This window comes from Ursus maritimus, unplaced genomic scaffold (assembly GCF_017311325.1).
Source record: "Ursus maritimus isolate PB19 unplaced genomic scaffold, ASM1731132v1 scaffold_26, whole genome shotgun sequence".
NCBI classification, from domain to species: Eukaryota; Metazoa; Chordata; class Mammalia; order Carnivora; family Ursidae; genus Ursus; species Ursus maritimus.
Window position 1 is genome coordinate 16,880,191 of NW_024425119.1, and position 19,738 is coordinate 16,899,928.

At 34.4% G+C, this 19,738-nt stretch overlaps 1 protein-coding gene across 1 annotated transcript; it reads right to left on the reverse strand.

Moving 5' to 3' along the window:
* Positions 1–8,456: 8,456 nt before the first annotated feature.
* On the reverse strand, positions 8,457–17,811 carry RERGL (RERG like). Its single transcript, XM_008707061.1, has 5 exons — positions 17,731–17,811; positions 16,450–16,506; positions 12,702–12,775; positions 11,400–11,548; positions 8,457–9,049 (listed from the first exon to the last, which is right to left on the reverse strand). Exons 1-5 carry the CDS (start codon positions 17,780–17,782, stop codon positions 8,767–8,769), a joined length of 615 nt encoding a protein of 204 aa, XP_008705283.1. The 5' UTR covers positions 17,783–17,811; the 3' UTR covers positions 8,457–8,766.
* Between the last annotated feature and the right edge of the window lie 1,927 nt (positions 17,812–19,738).

Genomic DNA, 19,738 nt, shown 5'->3' on the forward strand with positions numbered 1-19,738 from the left:
TCCCCATATAATTCAAAACCATTTTTAGACATGATTTAACATGTGTATATAATTTTCAGTGGTATTGAGGGAGGGTATTGTGGTGGAGAGAGCTGTTTAGCGCCAGTTACATTTGTGAATTCCAGCTCGGGAAATAACTGGCCTCTAATCTAGATTAATCTTTTTAATTCTGTTCAGGTGTGTGAAAGATATGACTATCTAAGCCATGTAAAATAAGATAATATCTTCTTTGCAGGGCACTTCATATCTTTTAATAAAATATATGTAAGCCATCTAGCACTGTGCTAGGTATCTAGCATAGACTCAATAAATGATTATATAGTCCACATACCATAACTATTTCTATATCATAACTAGCTTAACCACATTGTTAGATGATATTGTTTACATTTTTCTCTGCTGTAACAAAGGCTACTTGCACTAGTTTGTTTTTCTGACTAATCATAGCCTAGATTTCTACAAGTATCACTTTAGTCATTGATGATAAATAATATCACATACATCATTCAATGCATGTAATTAGACCTACTACAATTTCTCTTACATTATAGCCTTTTAGTTCCTACATCCTTAATTTCAATTATTCTCTATTTATTAGAATTGAAACTTTGATAATTTTTAAGTAACACTAATTGCGTATATTTTTTCTGAGTATTTGTGTATCTCTGAAAATATCTTTCTTTTGTCTTCATATTTTAACTAGAATTCAGCTATCTTTTTAACTAGAATTTTGCAAAAGTTGCCCTCAAAACTCTTTAGACTTTTTACTTTTCTTAACTAACTTCTGTTCATGTAATTGCAAAGAAATTTAAGTCACACTGAATTTTTTCAATTAATTTTTACATGCTTTTTCTTTCTGAGAGACTAGAATATGTATTTTTTTTCTTAAAACACACTGAATCATATTTGAGATGTAGAATTTAATCTCCTTGCACTACCAGAATAGGGATTATTGCTTCTGTGGATTTCTGAGTTTATATTCCAGAAATTTGTATTATTTATTACTGTATTATTTTGATTATATTCTTATCTTCATATCTATATTTATATTATATGTTTTTAATACATTCATTCGTCTTTCATGTTCTTAAAAATCTTTTCTTGTTCTATACATCAATGCCATTTAACTGACTTTCTGTAATGCCAGTTCGACTCTTCGTTACCAAAAATGCAGATTTTAAAGTCTGCTCTAGACTTTCTAGTCTACTTTTCATTTTTAAAATTATTTTCAGATATATGCTTTCTCCTTTCCAATTAATATTGTTATGTTTTTGTCTTAAGGAACATTTTCAAAAATCCATTATTTTTAATGCCCATGTATGGTGGAGGGATTTATCTGTTCGTTTTATGTCTCTTGATCCCTAAAAAAAGAAAGATGTTCTATGGTCTGGATTGCCAACATATGGTGCACCTGTCTTGCCCTTATCATCCTCTCAATCGTTATTTTGGGAAGGGAATGGTGTAGCTCTCTCAAGTCTCAACTCCAGAAGTCTGGCTATTGTGCCCATCTCAGCATAATTTCTATGCATAATTAGGATTGATTCAGTTGGCTATGGGAGGTGGTTCCCATACTCGCCATCCTCATGTGACAAGGAAGAGGTGATATGTAGTAAATAACAGGACACAAATTATTTTGTTTTCCTTTTAAACAAATACAACGCGTGAATCATAGTAAATCAAATATCTGAGCCCTGCCCTAACATTTCCAACAACCAAATCTCTACTTCTATCTATGTTTGCCTTTACCCATAAGCACTGTACTGACTAAGAAACAGTTTGCCACTCCCACTTTTCTTATTCTTCTAGCTGTGAACGCTTAAAGAAAGAGAAGGTGTTGGTAGTGGGTCCCGAGTGAGAGAAGTTAAGGGATGTGGCTATTTCAGAAAACCATGCTCATGGAAGGGAGAGAAAAATGGCCAGCTCTCTGGTTGTACAAAGCTGTGTACAAGCTTTCTTAAGAAAAAGGCAATATATTGTAGCTCTCTGGACCAGGCAAATTATGCATTTTCAGTCCAGAAGGTAGCACAAACCTAAACTATGATTTTTATCTCTCATTTCAATTCTCAGTTCACTTAGTGAAACACCGAGTTTCTGCTAACTGACTTCTGTTATATGAAATTTCAATGCTATTATAAACTGTCATTATTCAAATTCAAATTAGAATTTAAATAGAAAATTGGGAAATGGCAGATTTAGTCATCCTAAGTAGTCAATGTCTCAGTGAAACCCTGGTGATTAAAAAATACACACCAATGTGTCTGAATTAAGGTTTTTTTCACAGATATCACTTACTAGTGGTTCTCTAAAGGTAAAATAAAATTACTAAAGCCATGTTGTTTTATATTTTCCTTCTAGGAGAAACTCAATTTGCTTTAAGATATTTAATAAAAAGGGCGCCTGGGTGGCACAGCAGTTGGGCGTCTGCCTTTGGCTCAGGGCGTGGTCCCGGCTTTATGGAATCGAGTCCCGCATCGGGCTCTTCCGCTATGAGCCTGCTTCTTCCTCTCCCACTCCCCCTACTTGTGTTCCGTCTCTCGCTGGCTGTCTCTCTCTCTGTCAAATAAATAAAATTAAAAAAAAAAGATATTTAATAAAAGAACATCATTAATCCAAGTTCTGGGCTTATCTTCCATCATCTTCCATCAACAATGTTTGGTGATTATTCTCTACCAGATAATTGATACAGTGGCTGGTGTTAAAGAAAAAGAAGTAGTATAAGCATTTGCTGTTCTATTCCTGATTCTTACAATACTGAGCGTCACAAACTAACATACTTATTTTAACAAGAGAAAATGTGGTAGGAGAAAATATATTTTTCCAAAATATCTTTTTTTCATTTTATATATAATTTCTAAGTTACATGTTATTCACTGTTATAAAATAAGATACCCAAAGAACATATATTTTGTTTTTGGTACAAAATTCTCCTTTTGTGAACTTTTCTCCTAGATTTAATTTTCTAATACTTTATAGATGCCCACTAATTCTTTTTAGAATTCTGATATTTGCTGAGACCAATTGGAACATTATGCCATAGTATCTGTTATATTTCTCTATCTCCTGAACCGTTCAATTTCATTTTTGTCTCATGCCCACTTATTTTAACTATAATGCCAAATTGATAAGCAGCTATTCATTGTTCGTAGCTACAAACCAATTTTTCTAACATTTATATGTATCCAATCATTCCCCATTTTATAATTGCACTATTTTTTTTCTCTTCTAAAAGGATCTATCCTGGAATCTGTCCCCAATTTTATAATTTTGAATGCAACTTTTCTCACATATTTTAATCATCCTTTTTTTCTATTATTTTGCTATTTTCATTAATTCACTTGATATTTTGTATTCCTTCTGACCAAATGGGTTATTATCAGATTAAACAGTAACATATCTATATATACATGTTATTTACATGTAAGTAGTGTATCTATAGACATACACGCAAACACACACGTGTGTTAGTCTTACTCTATAAATATGTTAAGCTTTAAAAAAAGACATTATTAAAAATAAATAGTAATTTAGAATGACCAAATTCCATAATTTTTAAACTGCTTCTTAGCAGGTTGTGCTCAAAACCTCTCCTACTGTGGAGAATGTTGTGTAAGTAAAATATAGACCTCTTTTAGTCTAAGCCTTAAAATTTTCTGATAAAAGTCAACCAACTGGTTATTTTTTAAATAATTGTCGTTTGAATGAATTAAACATTCTACCTCCAACTCAACCCAAGAATTTTAACCCTCAGATGTGTTTGTGTGTAGAACTATATCCAAATTATGCAAAACTGAATAACTTATTACCTTGAAAGTAAATTTATGTCTGGAAAAATACCAGTCTAATTTAATAAGTGTTTGAATGTTTCCAAGTGTCTAGTTATTAAGTAGTCATCTTGAGTCCTATAAAATGGTCTGGATACTACGGCGGTAACTCACAGTCATACTTTCATATAAATGACAAGTAATTTCATCTCTTACTTGTCTTCAGTGTTTTTTTTTTTTCTTAATTCTTTATGCCTTAGTGGTGCCAGGATTACTAAATATTGGTGAAATTCCACACTGCAACAACACTTTATAATCTGCTAATTCCCTCCTTAGAGGAATTTACATTTCCATTATTAAAAGTAAACTTAAATTGTATCTTTATCTGAAAGAAAGAAAGAAAAACAATCTGTTTGGTAGTTTATACATTTGAAAATTATGATGACCCTCTTCTTTGCTTTGAAATAATATATTGTCATTATAAAATATATTTCCAATTTATAGTGTGTCTTTTTTTTTTCTTTGGGAATTTAAAACACTTTAAATAATTTGGGCTTTGCCTGATTCCCCCAGAATTGTAGAGTATGACTGATAACTGCCTTTAGAATCCCTAATAGCTAAATTACAATTATTATGCAAAGTCCTACAATAGACAGTTATATGGATTATTAAATGACTTTGCCTTTTTTGCAAACTATAATCATTTTCCTTTATTAGCTGAAGGATTTCATAATTTAAGGAAGATGAGAAACCTATAAGTCACGCTTTCAAATAAGGAACATGGATATTGCAAACATTAAATTCCCCCATAAAAATGTTAAGGCATCATTAAACTAGGTTCAGATTAATACAATTCAGTCAACTCTAGACAGATATCTCCCATAATAAGCTGAAACAATACCTAGTGATCTAAGATGTAAAATATTTTACTACAGCCAATTTATAAACCTATAAAACATACAGGTATCATTCAACCTCTTTATTAATAGTGCATGCCTTGTATTAAATCAAAACCGTTTTAGAGGCCCCTCCCTTTTGGCATTCCCTTCCTCAGCTGTTGCCCCTCATTATGTGTCATCTCATTGAAGCTCATCCAAAGTGAATGACAGCATCTTTTTTACTAGAAGCAGCATAGCAATTCTCAGCCTACTGATACGGCTTAACTATCTTCGAGATTTATAGACACACTTGCTATCCTCAACCTACAATATCCTATGGTCTAATGTTGATGTATTTGTTTCTCTGTAAGCAGATGTGGTTTTCTCACTTTGGAAAACTGTAATTTATTATTTTTTAAGTTTTTGCAAGCTGCTTTACATGTGAATTCTATTCCCAAGAAAACGAATGGTGGGATAACTTCACATTCTGGACTATTTTGAAGCTGGTTGGAAGAATCCTTTTTTCACCATTTTTCCCCTAGAAGAAAGCCAAATATTTTGTATTGTCTTAATTGCCAAAAGTTTTAATAAGTTATCTGTTCTGATTATCTATTATCGCATAACAACCCCAAAGCAATGGTTTAGTAACCCCCAAACAACGACGATATTAATTATGCTCTCAAGTCTGCAACTGGGGCAAGATTCTGTGGGCCGACTCATCTCTGCTCTATTCAGCATCAGCTAGTCCAAGGTTAGAAGCTCGAATCACCTGAGGATTTGCTCACAAATCTTGGGTGGCTGTGGTTACTACTCCCATGCGGTATCTCCAGTCAGGTGCCTTCAGGGCAGCCTGAATCATACGTGTTGACTCCTGGCTCCCAAAGCTCAGTCCCAATGAGGCGCAGATGGGACAGCTGAGAACAGATGACACAGGAACAGATGGGAGCTCTAGCACCTTTCCCAACCTGGTCTCCTAAGTCCTACCCATTACTTCCACCTTATTCTGTTTGTTAAAAAGAGAGTCAACAAGGGTGATCCATAATCATGGAGAGGGGAATTAGACTTAACCTTTTGATGGGAGAAGTGTCAAAAAATGTGTGAACATGTTTTAAAACTGTCACAGCATAAAAGGGGAAATTAATCCAGTACTTTTAAATATCACTCTGGAAAATAATCGCGTGCATGTCGAAGGTTGCTTCACAGAAACTGCACTTAAAATGTAATTTTTTTAATGTAAAACTGGGTTTCTTTCCATGTTGACATAAATTGAAAAGTAAAGTTGTAATATGATGGTTTAATATACATATATATTGTAAAATGATTACCACAATCACACTGCAATCAAGTTAATTAACATATCACCTCATATAGTTATCTTTTGTGTGTGTGTATGAGAACGTCTGTTTGCATTACTATGTTCCATTGACTCCTTATAACAAGACTTGTTATCCCAAGTCATCTTGACAAAAAATCAAGGTATAATAAATGAAATTCCAAAATATATGCAAATATTAGTATCCTTAACAGAGGAATTTTGAACTCTGACTCATCACAGACACATATGCAAGGATTAAGCTATTAAAGAATTTTCATACCATTTTGACATTAGAGTTCGTGCATATAACATGAGTTAATATGTTGTTTTTCACACAAAATCATTGCAAAAGAATCTTTCTTACTGGGAAAATAGTTTTAAAGAATGAAGACCAAATCTCTAAAACTGAGACTACCCAAAAGAATAGTGAGGAAAAAAATAAAACAAAAACATTAAGGTATAATGGTTAAACTGATAAAGTCATCGAATATTGAGAATATAAAAGATTAACAAAATCCCTGTAAATGGTTGACCAAAAATAGTGTATTACTGAATTTGCTAGAATAACATTACACAAGAAAAGTTTATTTCTCATTTACATAGCAAGTTAATCTGAATGTTCCAAGTTGATAGAAAGCTTTCCTAAGCTTGAGAGATTAGGGCCAACCATAAGAGGACTGTGCCCTATTACACAGAGGTTACCAGGAAGTTCATTATCCCATTTGCCAGGGCTTCAAGATGTACACTTGGTTGTCTACCCTTTGTATGTTAGGAAAGGTGGCACATGGTACAGATTTCTAGGCAGCCACCGGTGGTTTTGCCAGTCGGTCAGAGATCAGTATAAAGTAAAACTGGAAGACAGTGACAAGAAAGACTAGAGAAAAAGTGTATTAATGGATCTCTTAGAGACGGCATAAAGTATACATATCTTTATGTATCATGTCACTGCCCATCAGAGAGTATACACCAATGAGAAGCCACTTTGCAACCAGATGGACAGGATAACCGATCCTGCAGATATCAACCTGCCTCTTTCCTTGGCCATCCTTGTGCTTACAAAATGGATCCAGGATAATAGTGGTCACAGTGGCATGGATGGAAGCAATGCCTGGGCTTATAATATGGACTTTGCCTCAGTGTAGCTGACTGAGCATGTCACTTTTAAATTTCCAACCAGCCAGTATTAGAAATGGAGCCTTTGCCCCAGACATAACATCATTTCTTTGGGGGCTGAGTGGGTGGATAACAGGAGCCAAGTTAAATGCCAGCAACCAGATTCTGCTCTTCCAGGATTCTACCACCTGCGCTGATACTGAGGGGCCCAGTTCGATGGCAACATCCCCACCGCCAATTTGGGACCTGTAAGCACAGTCACTGCTAAGCTTCTCAAAGTTGTCTGTGCCTCCTCACTTCCTTAGTAAAGGAAATTCCTCTGAATTGTCCCAAGCAACACAGTAAGATGGCAGGTTCTTGGGCCAATCTACCATATCAATTTTAACCCCCCTATCTTTATGAATGTTCTGAACTATTTTGTATTCTACCACACGATGTTTTATTATTTCCACTACTCTTTTACTCTAGTGTATCAAGGCCAGGCTCCTAAGGAACAACAAAGCTACATGGATGAGCTCTAGGTGTCGCCCCTATAATGCGGAATCACAGCTCATGGTGAGTAATGCCATGTCAACGAATTCTCCCCTTTGCAGCCTAATGTTCTGTATCACCCATCTCCCATTTGCCTACCACCCTCTACTCAAGATCTTCTTCCACCTTGGCCCCCAAGTTCTTGCCAATACATGTTAACCAATATATTAGCATTGCTTGTACTCTCAGTTTAACTTCTCGGAGACCTAACTTTGATTATCAGTGATTTGGCTCAAGTGAGGTCTAGGACCATGACTTGAAATGCAACGAGGCCAGCAGCAGTGATCCTGAAGTCCAGAGGTTAAACAGTTGATTTCTGAAAGGAACTGTACTCAGAGAAATCTGAGAAGGCCCCGGATGTTTATCTAATACAATATTTCTTTCAGGGCAAGAAGGTCTTCAAGGTTATACATTTAGCATTTACTTGCCCTTTCCCTGTGATGTATGGCTCTCTATATGAACTAAAAACAACTAATCTTTTTTTATATGAAAAGCTGTATAACTTAATTTCTCTGCGATAATTAGCCTCCTTAGCAAAGCATACAAGGAGAGGCAGAATTTTTCATCATCAGACCGAATACAGACTACACTTACAGGCAAGAAATTTAACTTCTTAAGGCCTAAGTTAAAAGTAAAATAAGTAGTGTGAGTAATAACTAATATCAAGATGTAAGCAATATCAAGAACTCACTGACTTACTGTAAAGGCATTTTTAAAATTAAATTCATGCATTTCTACTAAATCGTGAACTTTCACAAATTTATAAATTCAGCACTATGACATATTAACTGTATGAAATATAACTGCATATTTCATTCAAAAGAAATAAAATAAACGTCAACTGTGGCCTATGGAATGGTAGTTTAATAAAATTATTAAGCAGAGTTTATTTGGCAAGGCAAACTGGAGAGCAACGCACCGGGAAGTTACAGTGGTGCTATTCCGTGTAAGAAAGAAAAAGGTTTAGTGTGAAGTAGAGTGTACAAGACACAAACAAACAAAAAGCAAACTATATGTATTTGAAAACACAGCTGTGGCTTATGTTCAGTCATTTCATATCTCTAAGAGAATTATTTTTTTAAAAAACCGCATACAAAGGGTAAATTTAATTATCATGTGAATATTTGAAACTCTCTGACATAATACATCCCCTAGGATTACATGTCTGCTAAACAGATTTCCGTCTCTTTCCAAACACATTATTGATCAATTTAGCCATTGATTTAGATCCACTGGGTCTTCTCTTTTCTTTGAGTCTGAAGTTTGTCAGGATGTCCTTGATAATTCTGATAAACATCACTTCTACCTCCAGAGACTGCTCTGCTGCGGACAATTCACAGAACTGGCATCGGTTATCCACTGCCAGCTTTTGCCCTTCTTCCCAGCCAACCTCTCGTACATGACAGAGATCTTGCTTGTTACCAACCAAAAGCACAGCTGATTCCATAGCTCTGAAACACAGAACACAGCTCTAGCAAGATTATTTCACATCTTTTTTTTTCTCATCAAGTAGGCTTATATCAAAATGAATTATGGACCCCCCAAAAAAATACTGTGTGTGTGTGTGTGTGTGTGTGTGTTCCTTATAGTCATATGTATGTGTCTGACACATACTCCCATTTACTTACAAAGATTATTTTGGATAGAACTTAGCGTGTGACACAGAAGCAGCAAGACTCTTAAAGCATAAGATCTGCATTGATACAAACCTATTCTTGAATTATGGCTCTGTTTACTAATAAGGCATGATTGTTACTTTTCCCACTTTCAATTTTCCTACATGTAAAACAATGGCAAAATAGCACTCATTACACAGAATTCTCCTAGACATTAAATTAAATGATGGATATAAAAATACCTAGCACAGTGACAGGCAACAAAAGATGCTTACCGAGTATTATTTTTCATTTCCTTATCAATTGAAAGAGAAGGACTAACTAACGTCTCTTTACAGAATAGTTACTGTAATGAACAATTTAAATATAATTTTCATAGGTAAATATTACTCAATACTCCTGCTGTTTGTTCTTTGTTAATATCCATTATACCATACTCTAGAGAAAAATGTTATGATCTCATGACCTTGTATGATTTTTCTATTTATTGAAGAAATATATTTCTTTGTTAAGATAATGTCTTCAGCAAATACCAATATATTCTCCTTGGTTATAGTGACACATTTCTAAAACAGAATTTCATTTGAAGGATATAGTAAGACAACTAGTCCTCAAATGTCACGGAACTCTGCCAAGTTATCTACTTCAGGGGAAAAAAATGGATAAATGCAGTCTTCAACTCTATCTGAAGAGATACTGTCTTCATATTCTGTTCAAAGTTGGCTTTATTCACATGATGGTGTGAGTGGTGAGGGGAAAAAGCACTGCATGTGTTAGACTTTTGAGGGTATTAATATCTTTTTTCTGTATAGGTCAGAAAATTATTGTAAAGGATTAATGGGAAAGGGTAAGTGAAATATTTTGCAGACTGAGTCACAAATATCAGATGCAATTTTATAAAACAGTAACATTTTTTGCTATTTTAGTCTATCTACAGATTTAGAACTGTAAATACTCGAAAAATTACTTAGTACATTAAGAAAATTGCCTGAAAATGTCAAGAATAGGTGTTTTCATTTTATGCATTTGAGTATTCTTAAGTGATTCTTTCGATTTGGAGGAAAGTAAAGGAAGTTTATTACTATCCCTTACCTAAGTCATGCTGTTTAAATATGAGGCATTTAATGGTTAAAACAATGGAGTTCAAAAAAAAAAATCTGTAATATTAGAGGAAGTCAGAGCTGTGAGGTACCTTAGTAAAATCACATCCTTTTCTCCTACCATATTTCTATCAGTTTTATAATCAGAAAAATTAGGTCTAGAGATTAAAGTGGTACCTAAGGTCAATCAGATATCAACAAGAATGTACGCCAACTGACTCCAGGGAAATACCCTCTATCAATTATTAGCCATGCTTTCTTGATAGTGGGCATTTAAAATAGATATAAAAACACATATATGAATTTTCAATACTAATACTATGTTTCTTGATTCTCAGATTAAGAATGTTATTTCAGACTCTAAGAACAAATCTAATCAAGAGCACAAAGAATCCTTTCTATCAGCATGTTGAACAAACATAAATATTTTAAATGCAAAAGGCTAAAACCAAAAAAAAAATAAGGAAAGCTAAATGGGAAATTCATATGGTTAAACGTATCTACTAATACAAGAATGGTTTAAGGCACGGCTATGTCTTCCTTCATAGTTACGCATGTCAGAACAATTAACAATGGGAAATCATTGATCAGCGCTTTATTTTATGAGATGAAACAGAGAAAACTGTATCCGCATACTTAGAATTTGTAATGGTCTGATTATTCCGTCTATTTTGCTTTGATAGATTGAACAACCCAATGACTAGGAATTGGATGCCAAATGTAATAAATTTGGATTTATTTAGTATCCTTAATATTTTTGTGGGAATGAAAAGAAAGGTTGGAAACTGAACTGTCTTGTGTACAGAGGGCCATTATTTTGCAAGTGAGTGTCGTGTTAACAATAGAAGCTGTCTTGTAAAATAGCCATTTACTCAGAGCAAGTAACTGTTTATGTCAGCCGGGATATAAAGTATTCTCATCTTATTCCTTTTACTACATGTGTAACTCCTGTGGAATGGAAGGTGAATTGTTCAGGGCTGTTAAATTTTGTAATTGGAAGGCTGTATTAAACTCTTCCTAATGATGCTTATAGCCATATGATGATTTACTCAAAAGAAAGGAGAGAGGAGTGAAGAATATCTTACCTTTTACAATGACTGGTTTGTGGCTCCCGAATTCTGTAGATCAGTGCTTTTGCAAAAGCAAATGACGACCTGTCACTGATGTCATACACAATAACGAACCCATCTGCCCAGTGCAGCTCACTTGTGAGGGAAAATTTTGCTTTCTGTGGCTGAAAATAAATCAAGCACTTTGAAACCGGCGGGATAGTCCACCTGCATAATCTAGACAATTAATTAATGGAAAACCCATTTCACCTAAAAGAGACGTTAATAAGCCAAAGACTGATATTTTCTAAAATGTGGTTTCCTTGGTTCTCTCTTCCTTATCACTCTTTCTTTAATTAAAATGATTAAATGTTTAAAATAAAGAGGAAGTATAATAAAGTTTTATTATCTCTCTCATTTGCAACTTTTCTCTAAGAAAATATCTTTAATTTTTTGGAAGTTGGATAAGCTCTAATAGTTGCCCTTTGAAATAACATTCACGTATTTGTTCTGAAAAGAGAAAATATTTTCTATCAATATTAGTAAAAGGGTTATCTATTGATTTTTGGTACTAGATTTAAATTAGGAAAAAAAAGAACCACTGATAAGGTTTAGCTAAAAACATTTAAGGGATATTTTACATTGCTAAATGAATCTATCTCCTGGAGTTGTTTTGAGGTCTTGAACAGCTGGCCATTCCTTCTCTTATTTAGATAATCCTATTTTAACTTTTTTGTCTTTGAATAGACACAGGAGTTTGTACTAAAAATCTACCTTACTTATGGTTTATTGACAGTGATTAGTTACAAATGCAACTTAGTGAAAATATAAACTGAATATAAACTGCCTTAAACCATTAAACTATTAACTTCTTTTTTTAAAAAGATTTTATTTATTTGAGAGAGAGAGGCGAGAGCACAAGCAGGGAGAGTTGCAGAGGGAGAGGGAAAAGCAGACTCCCCGCTGAACAAGGAGCCCATGCTCAGGGTCCCAGGATCATGACCTGAGCTGAAGGCAGACACTTAACTGACTGAGCCACCCAGGTGCCCCTAAACCATTAACTGCTAATAGCTATACTGTGACCGCCTAGAAATATAAATGCAGCCTAATATTGTTATTTTAAAGATATTTGTACTGTGATAATTTTTGTTATAACTTCACAGAGAAGCTAGATAATGGAATGTATAACATTAAAAATCATCTCTTAAAACTTTAATTAAAATTGAGAATAAATTTCAGTTTTAAGACGGGCAACTTTATTTTCATTTACTCTTCTCCAATCTTCTTCAAATCATGATTGAAAAAATAAAATAAAAGCATATATTTTTTTTTACTTACTTGAGAACAGGGGTCATATACTTCTAGATTCAGTTGCTTCCCTTCCAAATACAAATGCTTACTATAGATAGATTCTGCAAAATATGCATATATTCGTTGTCAGTAAGGAAATACACCAGAACAAAAAAGAAATGAACTCATATTTGGATCACAGTCTTGAAAATTCAACTGGTTATCTTCTAGAAGAATAGTACAGTGGCTTTTTTAAAACGCTAGTGGTCAAATACATGCATTTATATATATAACATATAAATATATTGTTATATATATTATATATATGTATATATAACATATATTATATATATACATATATATGTATATATATATATATTTCTTACAAATAAACTTCACCACCACTACTACATTCTCTTGTGCTTATACTTACCTTCCATCCTATAACTATGGATGGGTTATCTGTGTTTCTATCTAAGGCCAATCCATTCATTATGAACTAGTTACCATTTACTCTGATCTACTGAAAGACATGACCCCGCCAACTCTACCTCTCTCTTCTGAATCATAAATTGTTCTTCTTTACTATATCATTACTAACAGCTGAATTTCTAACGACAATCGTTTAGAGCCCCCAACCTCTTGAACTATTGCCCCATTTCTCTGTTGACCTTTTAGTAAGTATATAACCCTGCCGTGTTCAATTTCTCTCCCCCAAGTTCTTTAAATTACTCCAGTCGGGCTTTAGCTCCAATAACTTAAATAAACTGTTCTTATCAAGGTTATGGTTTTAAATTTAATGGCTAATTCTATATCTTGATCTTACATGCCCTAGTAACGTTAATATAGTCAATCACTCCTGCCTCCTTAAAATGCTTCCTTCATATGGTTTTCAAGGCAACATACTCCCCTGGTTTTTTTCTTTATTCCTTGTTGCTCTGTATTAATCTTTTTTATTTGTCCCACTATGTCTTCTCACTCTCCAGACATGGGTCCAGTTTATGGATCTCCTCTCTATCTATGCTCCCTTGCTAATCTCATCCTGAGTTTTATAGAACAATTATTGCTGATGAACCCAATTTATATCTGTAGCCCAGACCTCTTCCTTGAACTTCAGATGCAAACAACTCCTGCTATTGCACATATCCCTTTAGATACAGAATAGACATCTCATCTCACCCTGAACACGCTTAAAACTGAATCCCAGATCTCCCTGAAAAGACCGTATCTTCCACAATTTCCCATTTCGTTAAATGACATACCCAGAACTCCAGTTGATCAGGTTAAATGCCCTAAGTCATCCTTGGTCCTATCTTTCTCTTACCTCCCATATTTATCCTATTAAAAATTCTTTTTTACTCTATCTTTAAAGTATATTTTGAATTTGTCTGTGTCTCATCATCTCCATTATGAATACATCATTATTTTTTGTTTTATTACAAAACCTCCTAACTCATCTCTCTGCTTTACCCCTCTCCTAACTCCCTTCTTGTGCCTACTCTATTCTCAACACGGGAGCAAAAGTGAACCTTGTACCCGAATCATATCACTTGTCTGATCAAATCTCTCCAGTGACTCCCCATCTCACTTGCATAAAGCAAAGCCTTTAAAATACCTAAGAATGGCCCTCATTGTCTAGTCTCCCATGACTTCTCTGACTATTCTCCCTCAAATTCTTTGCACTCGAGCTACACCATCCTCCATACCATTCCTCAACTTTTTCAGAAAGTTCCTGCCTCAGAATTGTGGTAATTGTTCCTCCTGCCTTGCATGTAATCCTCCAGATATCTTCATGGCTCAGTTTTCATCCCCTCCACCTTCTCAACAAAGTCAACCTTAACTACCCAATTTTAAATGGCCACATACCATATTAGTGCCATTCCCCCACGCTGTTTCCTTTTTCTTCATAGCATTTATCATCATGTGACATAACGTATACTTAATTTTTTTAATTGACCCTTCCTTCCAGAATATAAATCTTACGACAGCTTGGATAATTCTCTTCTTTTTCACTGCTATAGCTTCTCTACCTAGAAGAGTACCTGGGACATTGTAGGTGCTCAATAAATATTTGTTAAATGCATAAAGGACTACCTTTCTGTAACTTTTCCTCCAGGATTTAATAAAAGAGTTACTTCTCTCCAAAATGGCACACTGACAAAAAATCATGCCCCATTCCGTAGTTAAAAAGATGTAGCAAGCATTTGGGGAACTAACTTCAGGGGGTTAGGGATGAATTTTAAAATCTTCTTAGGTTACATTTAATGAAATTTGTTATTGTTTCATTAAACGTTAAAATACATTTTCAGACAGTTCCTTCTAACTTCATAGGTTTACTACTGACTGTGAACCATAAAAGTTCCAGATTAAAAATATCTACTCTAAATTCAAAAACTGCCAGCAGGGGTCACTAACTCTTAACTTTTTAGAATTACTATTTTCCCTTTCAGGTCTTCATTTACAAGATGGAGTCATTTTTTGCTAGTTTGTCCTCATACAAGGATGACCTTTTGCTCATTTGGTTGTCTTTTCAAAATGTCTCTGAGTCTTACTTTTTTTAATGGAAATGTACCAGCCAGAAATGTGTCCACTTAATTTGTTTACATAACTGTATCTTATAAAAGATTAACGGGACTTTTTGTTGTTGCTGCTGCTGCTGTTATTTTTGGGTGTGGTTTTATTTCTGTTATGTTTTGCTTTGTTTTGTCATTCTGGAACATTTTTTCATGCCTCCTATTTTGTGTTATATTGACATTTCTGACTGAGGTTTTTGACCTGAGAAATGAAACAATAGGAATTTCTCTTTCTATGTATTTCTCCTTTCTTTGATCAGTTTCCAAGCACTTTCCGTAAAATGTTCACAATGTCATATGGACTGAAATAGTATATTAGATACATGTAGAAAGCAGTACAAAACTTTAAAGTTACCTTTAAAATTCTCTAATAATGCTACCTCATGAATGAAGACTAAAAAATTTTTTTGGTGGAGGGAATTATTTCTCATGGAAAAACACACTTGCAATGATAACTTCCTATTTATTACTCTAGGAATTATTGAACAAAAAAATCAAAATCTCATGCCTTAAGTCAGGTGAGATATTAGTACCATTATATTGATTAATTGCTGAGCCAAAAATATACTCAAAAGTCTGGCAAAATTCCTCACTTTTTATTAATGCCCCACTGTGGTATTTCCCATATGTCATGCTAATTCTGATCAAAATAAATTTAGAGCAGAGTTAGTAAAATGATTCAAAGATTATATTAAAGTGCTCTGGCACATGTTCTAGAATTTCTCTGAAACTTAGATAAGCAACCTAGATAATTATGATATGATCTTTAATCAAGACATAATTTTCCTGTTATTTTCACACAGTTTTACAATTAAAATAAACTTTATTTTGTAGCTCTAGTGCTTTTATAATTAATTTGTCCTTATCTTTCAACAGATGTTTATTTAATTTCAGAACTGTTTTACAGTTCACAAAATTATTCATACTCACATGTTTTACAATATTGGGGGGAGGAATCTCAGTTTTAATATTCTTCTAATTCTAGCCTGAAACAAACAGACTTTCTAATCCATCTCACTTAACATCAAGTTAGGTGCATTTTATCACAAAAGAACATTCAATTCAAGTACCTATTTTGGCATTTCCAACCAGAATCTGAATAAATAAGTTGCTTAAAAGTGCAACAATGGAAAATTCTATCAAAATGCCTCAGTGATCTTAATTGTGGTTTAGTTAAAATGCTGACATTTTAAAGGTGAAAAAAGTCTCAAGTGGTGACTTACCAAAATTAGAGGCATATTCTCCAATGAATCGCTTGGTAAGAAACCTTACTGTAAGGGCTGCAAAACAAACATACTGGACTTAGGTTCTTTTCTGTTTTAGGACACAGACAACTTAGCTATGTACATAAGGTTTTATCTTTCAGCTCAAAAATTACCAAGCATTAATGTAGACCCTAAAGCTTTATTAAATTCTAGTCTAAGTAATAGCAAGATTTTCACTATCCAACCATAGAGATTAAAAGACTAGAAAGAAAGTGATCTGCCTTTTCAAATCACTACGCAATTAATTCATGAATGCAAACAGGTAAGGCAGCTTACTTATGTAACCAAAGCAGTTCTCAGTAAGTCTGAAATTCAAGAACTAGAACATCCCTTTATATTCTTTATTGGATTAAATCTGGCTCCAAGGTGCTGCGTGCTAATAGTGACAAGGACAAGATCAAGCATTTATCGTTGTTTGTGAGGATACTGGAACTTCAAAATCCAGGAAACCAGAAAAAGGACCTCTAGTGTCAGTTTATCTTGTTGCAGCTCCTGGGTCTGGCCCGGTGTATGGTTCAGGAAGGTCAGGTGGCTCTATCCTGACTATCATAATGGAACCAAAAACAAAATCCAGTAAAATAAAACAAAACCATGGCTTCCAAAATCAGGGCACCTGTTGCTCAGTCTCCAGGTATCTATAAAGCCATGCCCATCCTAAGGTTTTTCACCTCTATAATGTTGCATTTAAAAAATAATCCACAGGGGTGCCTGGGTGGGTCAATTTGCTAAGCGTCTGACTTCAGCACAGGTCATGATCTCGGGGTCCTGGGATTGAGCCTTGCGCTGGGCTCCACACTCAGCAGAGACTCTGCTTGTCCTTTTCCCTCTCCCTCTGCCCCTCCCCCTGCTCATGCCCTCTCAATAAATAAATAAATAAATAAATAAATAAATAAATAAATAAAATAAAAATCTTTTAAAAATACCCACAGGTCTCCATGACCTTTTCTCCATCCTTAGTCTCAGAGCAGAAAAGTGAGAAGTAAGTGGGACAGAGATGGAGGGATTTACTATTATTCCTATGAATTTTAAACAACGTATAAATTAATACTTCAATTATCTTTCTCAAACTGTCTATAAATTCTATAAATATACAGTTAATTCCATTATTTACTCATAAAAATGAAAACTCCTAATGAAAAATAATACACATAATTATATAGCTATATCTATGTATTAGGTCAGTATATTTCTCACTCTTCTTCCATTCTGAACCCCTCCATAGGAAACAACACCACTCACCAGATTTGCCTGTTCCTTCACCACCCAAGACAGCAAGCTTCACATCATTCATCTTGTCTTTCTGCTCCTGTCTTCTGGAGCTATACTGACTTGATCCAGCATGTGCTTTTTAAAATACTTTTTATTAATGCTGCTATCATTTCTCTAAGGCCAACTCCGCCCCATACTCCCACCATCCAATAATAACTTTTAAAATGTTTTCCTGGAGTCTTTTTAAACATATTCCATTAAAAAAAAAACAAAGCACTGCAGTTACTATTTAGAAATAAAGTCTTCTTAAGTCAATAGCTAAGAATTTCACAGGAATTCTGCAGAAGAGTTTCTTAACTAAGCTAAGAAAGCTTAGCTCCCAATCCTCTATTTTTATGTACATAGAATTTACCTTTCCCTAGACCTAGAAAAATGATTTCATTAAGAAAGTTTTTAGATGATGGGTATACATTCCTGTAAATCTACTTAGATTGGATCAGTTTTGATTTTTCTGTTAATACCTGAGCCTATATCTTCTTGGGCTTCTTCTGTGAAAGACAAAGGGAATAAGTTAACTCAGTCATGAAAAGAAATGAGAGAAGGAAGAGGATGGCTACCTCAGATGTATTAGTTTAGGGTTGACAGCAGGGCACAAAAATACCCAGCCCATGTTTTTGAGTCACGTGAGGCTCTCAATGAGATATATAGACACAAAGGGTGTTACAATGTCTTTCTTAATAAGCAATCTCTCTCTCTCTCTCTCTCTTTTAAATTTTATGCCAATAGACAGCAGTAGGGTTTCCGAGAAAAAAATAAACCAAGCAGCTTCATGTTGCTTAAAAAGCAATAAACAGAAACCTACCATGTTTCCTTCTGTAGTACTTTATAATTAGGAAAAAAGGAAATTCAAAAAAAAAAATTTGGAAGGGGTATTGTGATATAATTCACTCCTGCTATGACATAAAGAGGCAAATTTAATATGCAAAATGATGAGTCTTTCATACTTTTAACCATTTTCCCTACTACAAATCCCCGTATTACCTTCTTCCCTTCCTCTTTCCCCATTTGTATATGTATAAATTAGAGGGTTGAGAAAAGAGTACAACAACAAATACAAGAATTCAATCTTGTCTACTAAATGTTGAGGCCCAGGTAAAGAAGTGCCATTTCTAAGCTGGGTGGAGCACATGTATAACACGCTTTTAAAAATGCATTTATTTAACAAACATTGAGTAACGCCACTTTTTATTGAAGCCATGTTGGGTTTACTAGGTCAACAATTAAATAAATACTTTTTCTGCCTTAATGAATCTACAGTCTACTAAGATGAAAATTGAAACAATTATAATTACAATAAACATGATCATGGCTAAAATAAGGCTCTAACCAAAGGCTGGGGAAAACAGAGCAGTGGATGGAAAGGTCTTCAAATAGTAGGTAAAGGTTGAAACATGAGCAGGACCCAACAGAGGAAAGAAAGAGTGATTGGGGATTAGGGAGATGTGTCTATTCCAAAAGAAGAAATACACTCTGTAAAGAAAGAAAAGGCAAGAGAATGTATTGTGAGATCAACAAAGTAACAGCTGAAACAAATTTTTCCTTTCATTACAAATTATAAAAAAAAATTAAAAATAAGCTATGTTCTCCCTTTAACCCATGCACCTATATTAAAAGTTACAAGTAATCATTTTTTTACTAAGGAAGTTTATCAGAGCACCTAGGTGGCTCAGTAGGTTAAGCGTTTGCCTTTGGCTCAGGTTCTCTGCTCAGTGGGGAGCCTGCTTCTCCATCTCCCTCTACCCACCCCCCACCCCCCACCCCCCACTAATGCTCTCTCACTCTCATATAAATAAATAAAACCTTTTTGGAAAAGGAAGTTTACCAGGTGACTTATACTATGGAATGTTTTTCCCTCTATTTCAAGAGATTCTATTCTTCTCTTCTTAAGGAAGTTCTGATAGCTGTCTTTAGGGAGTTTAGTATATCTACCGATTGGAAGGAAAAATTTAACTTCACGGTATGCATGATATTGGAAACA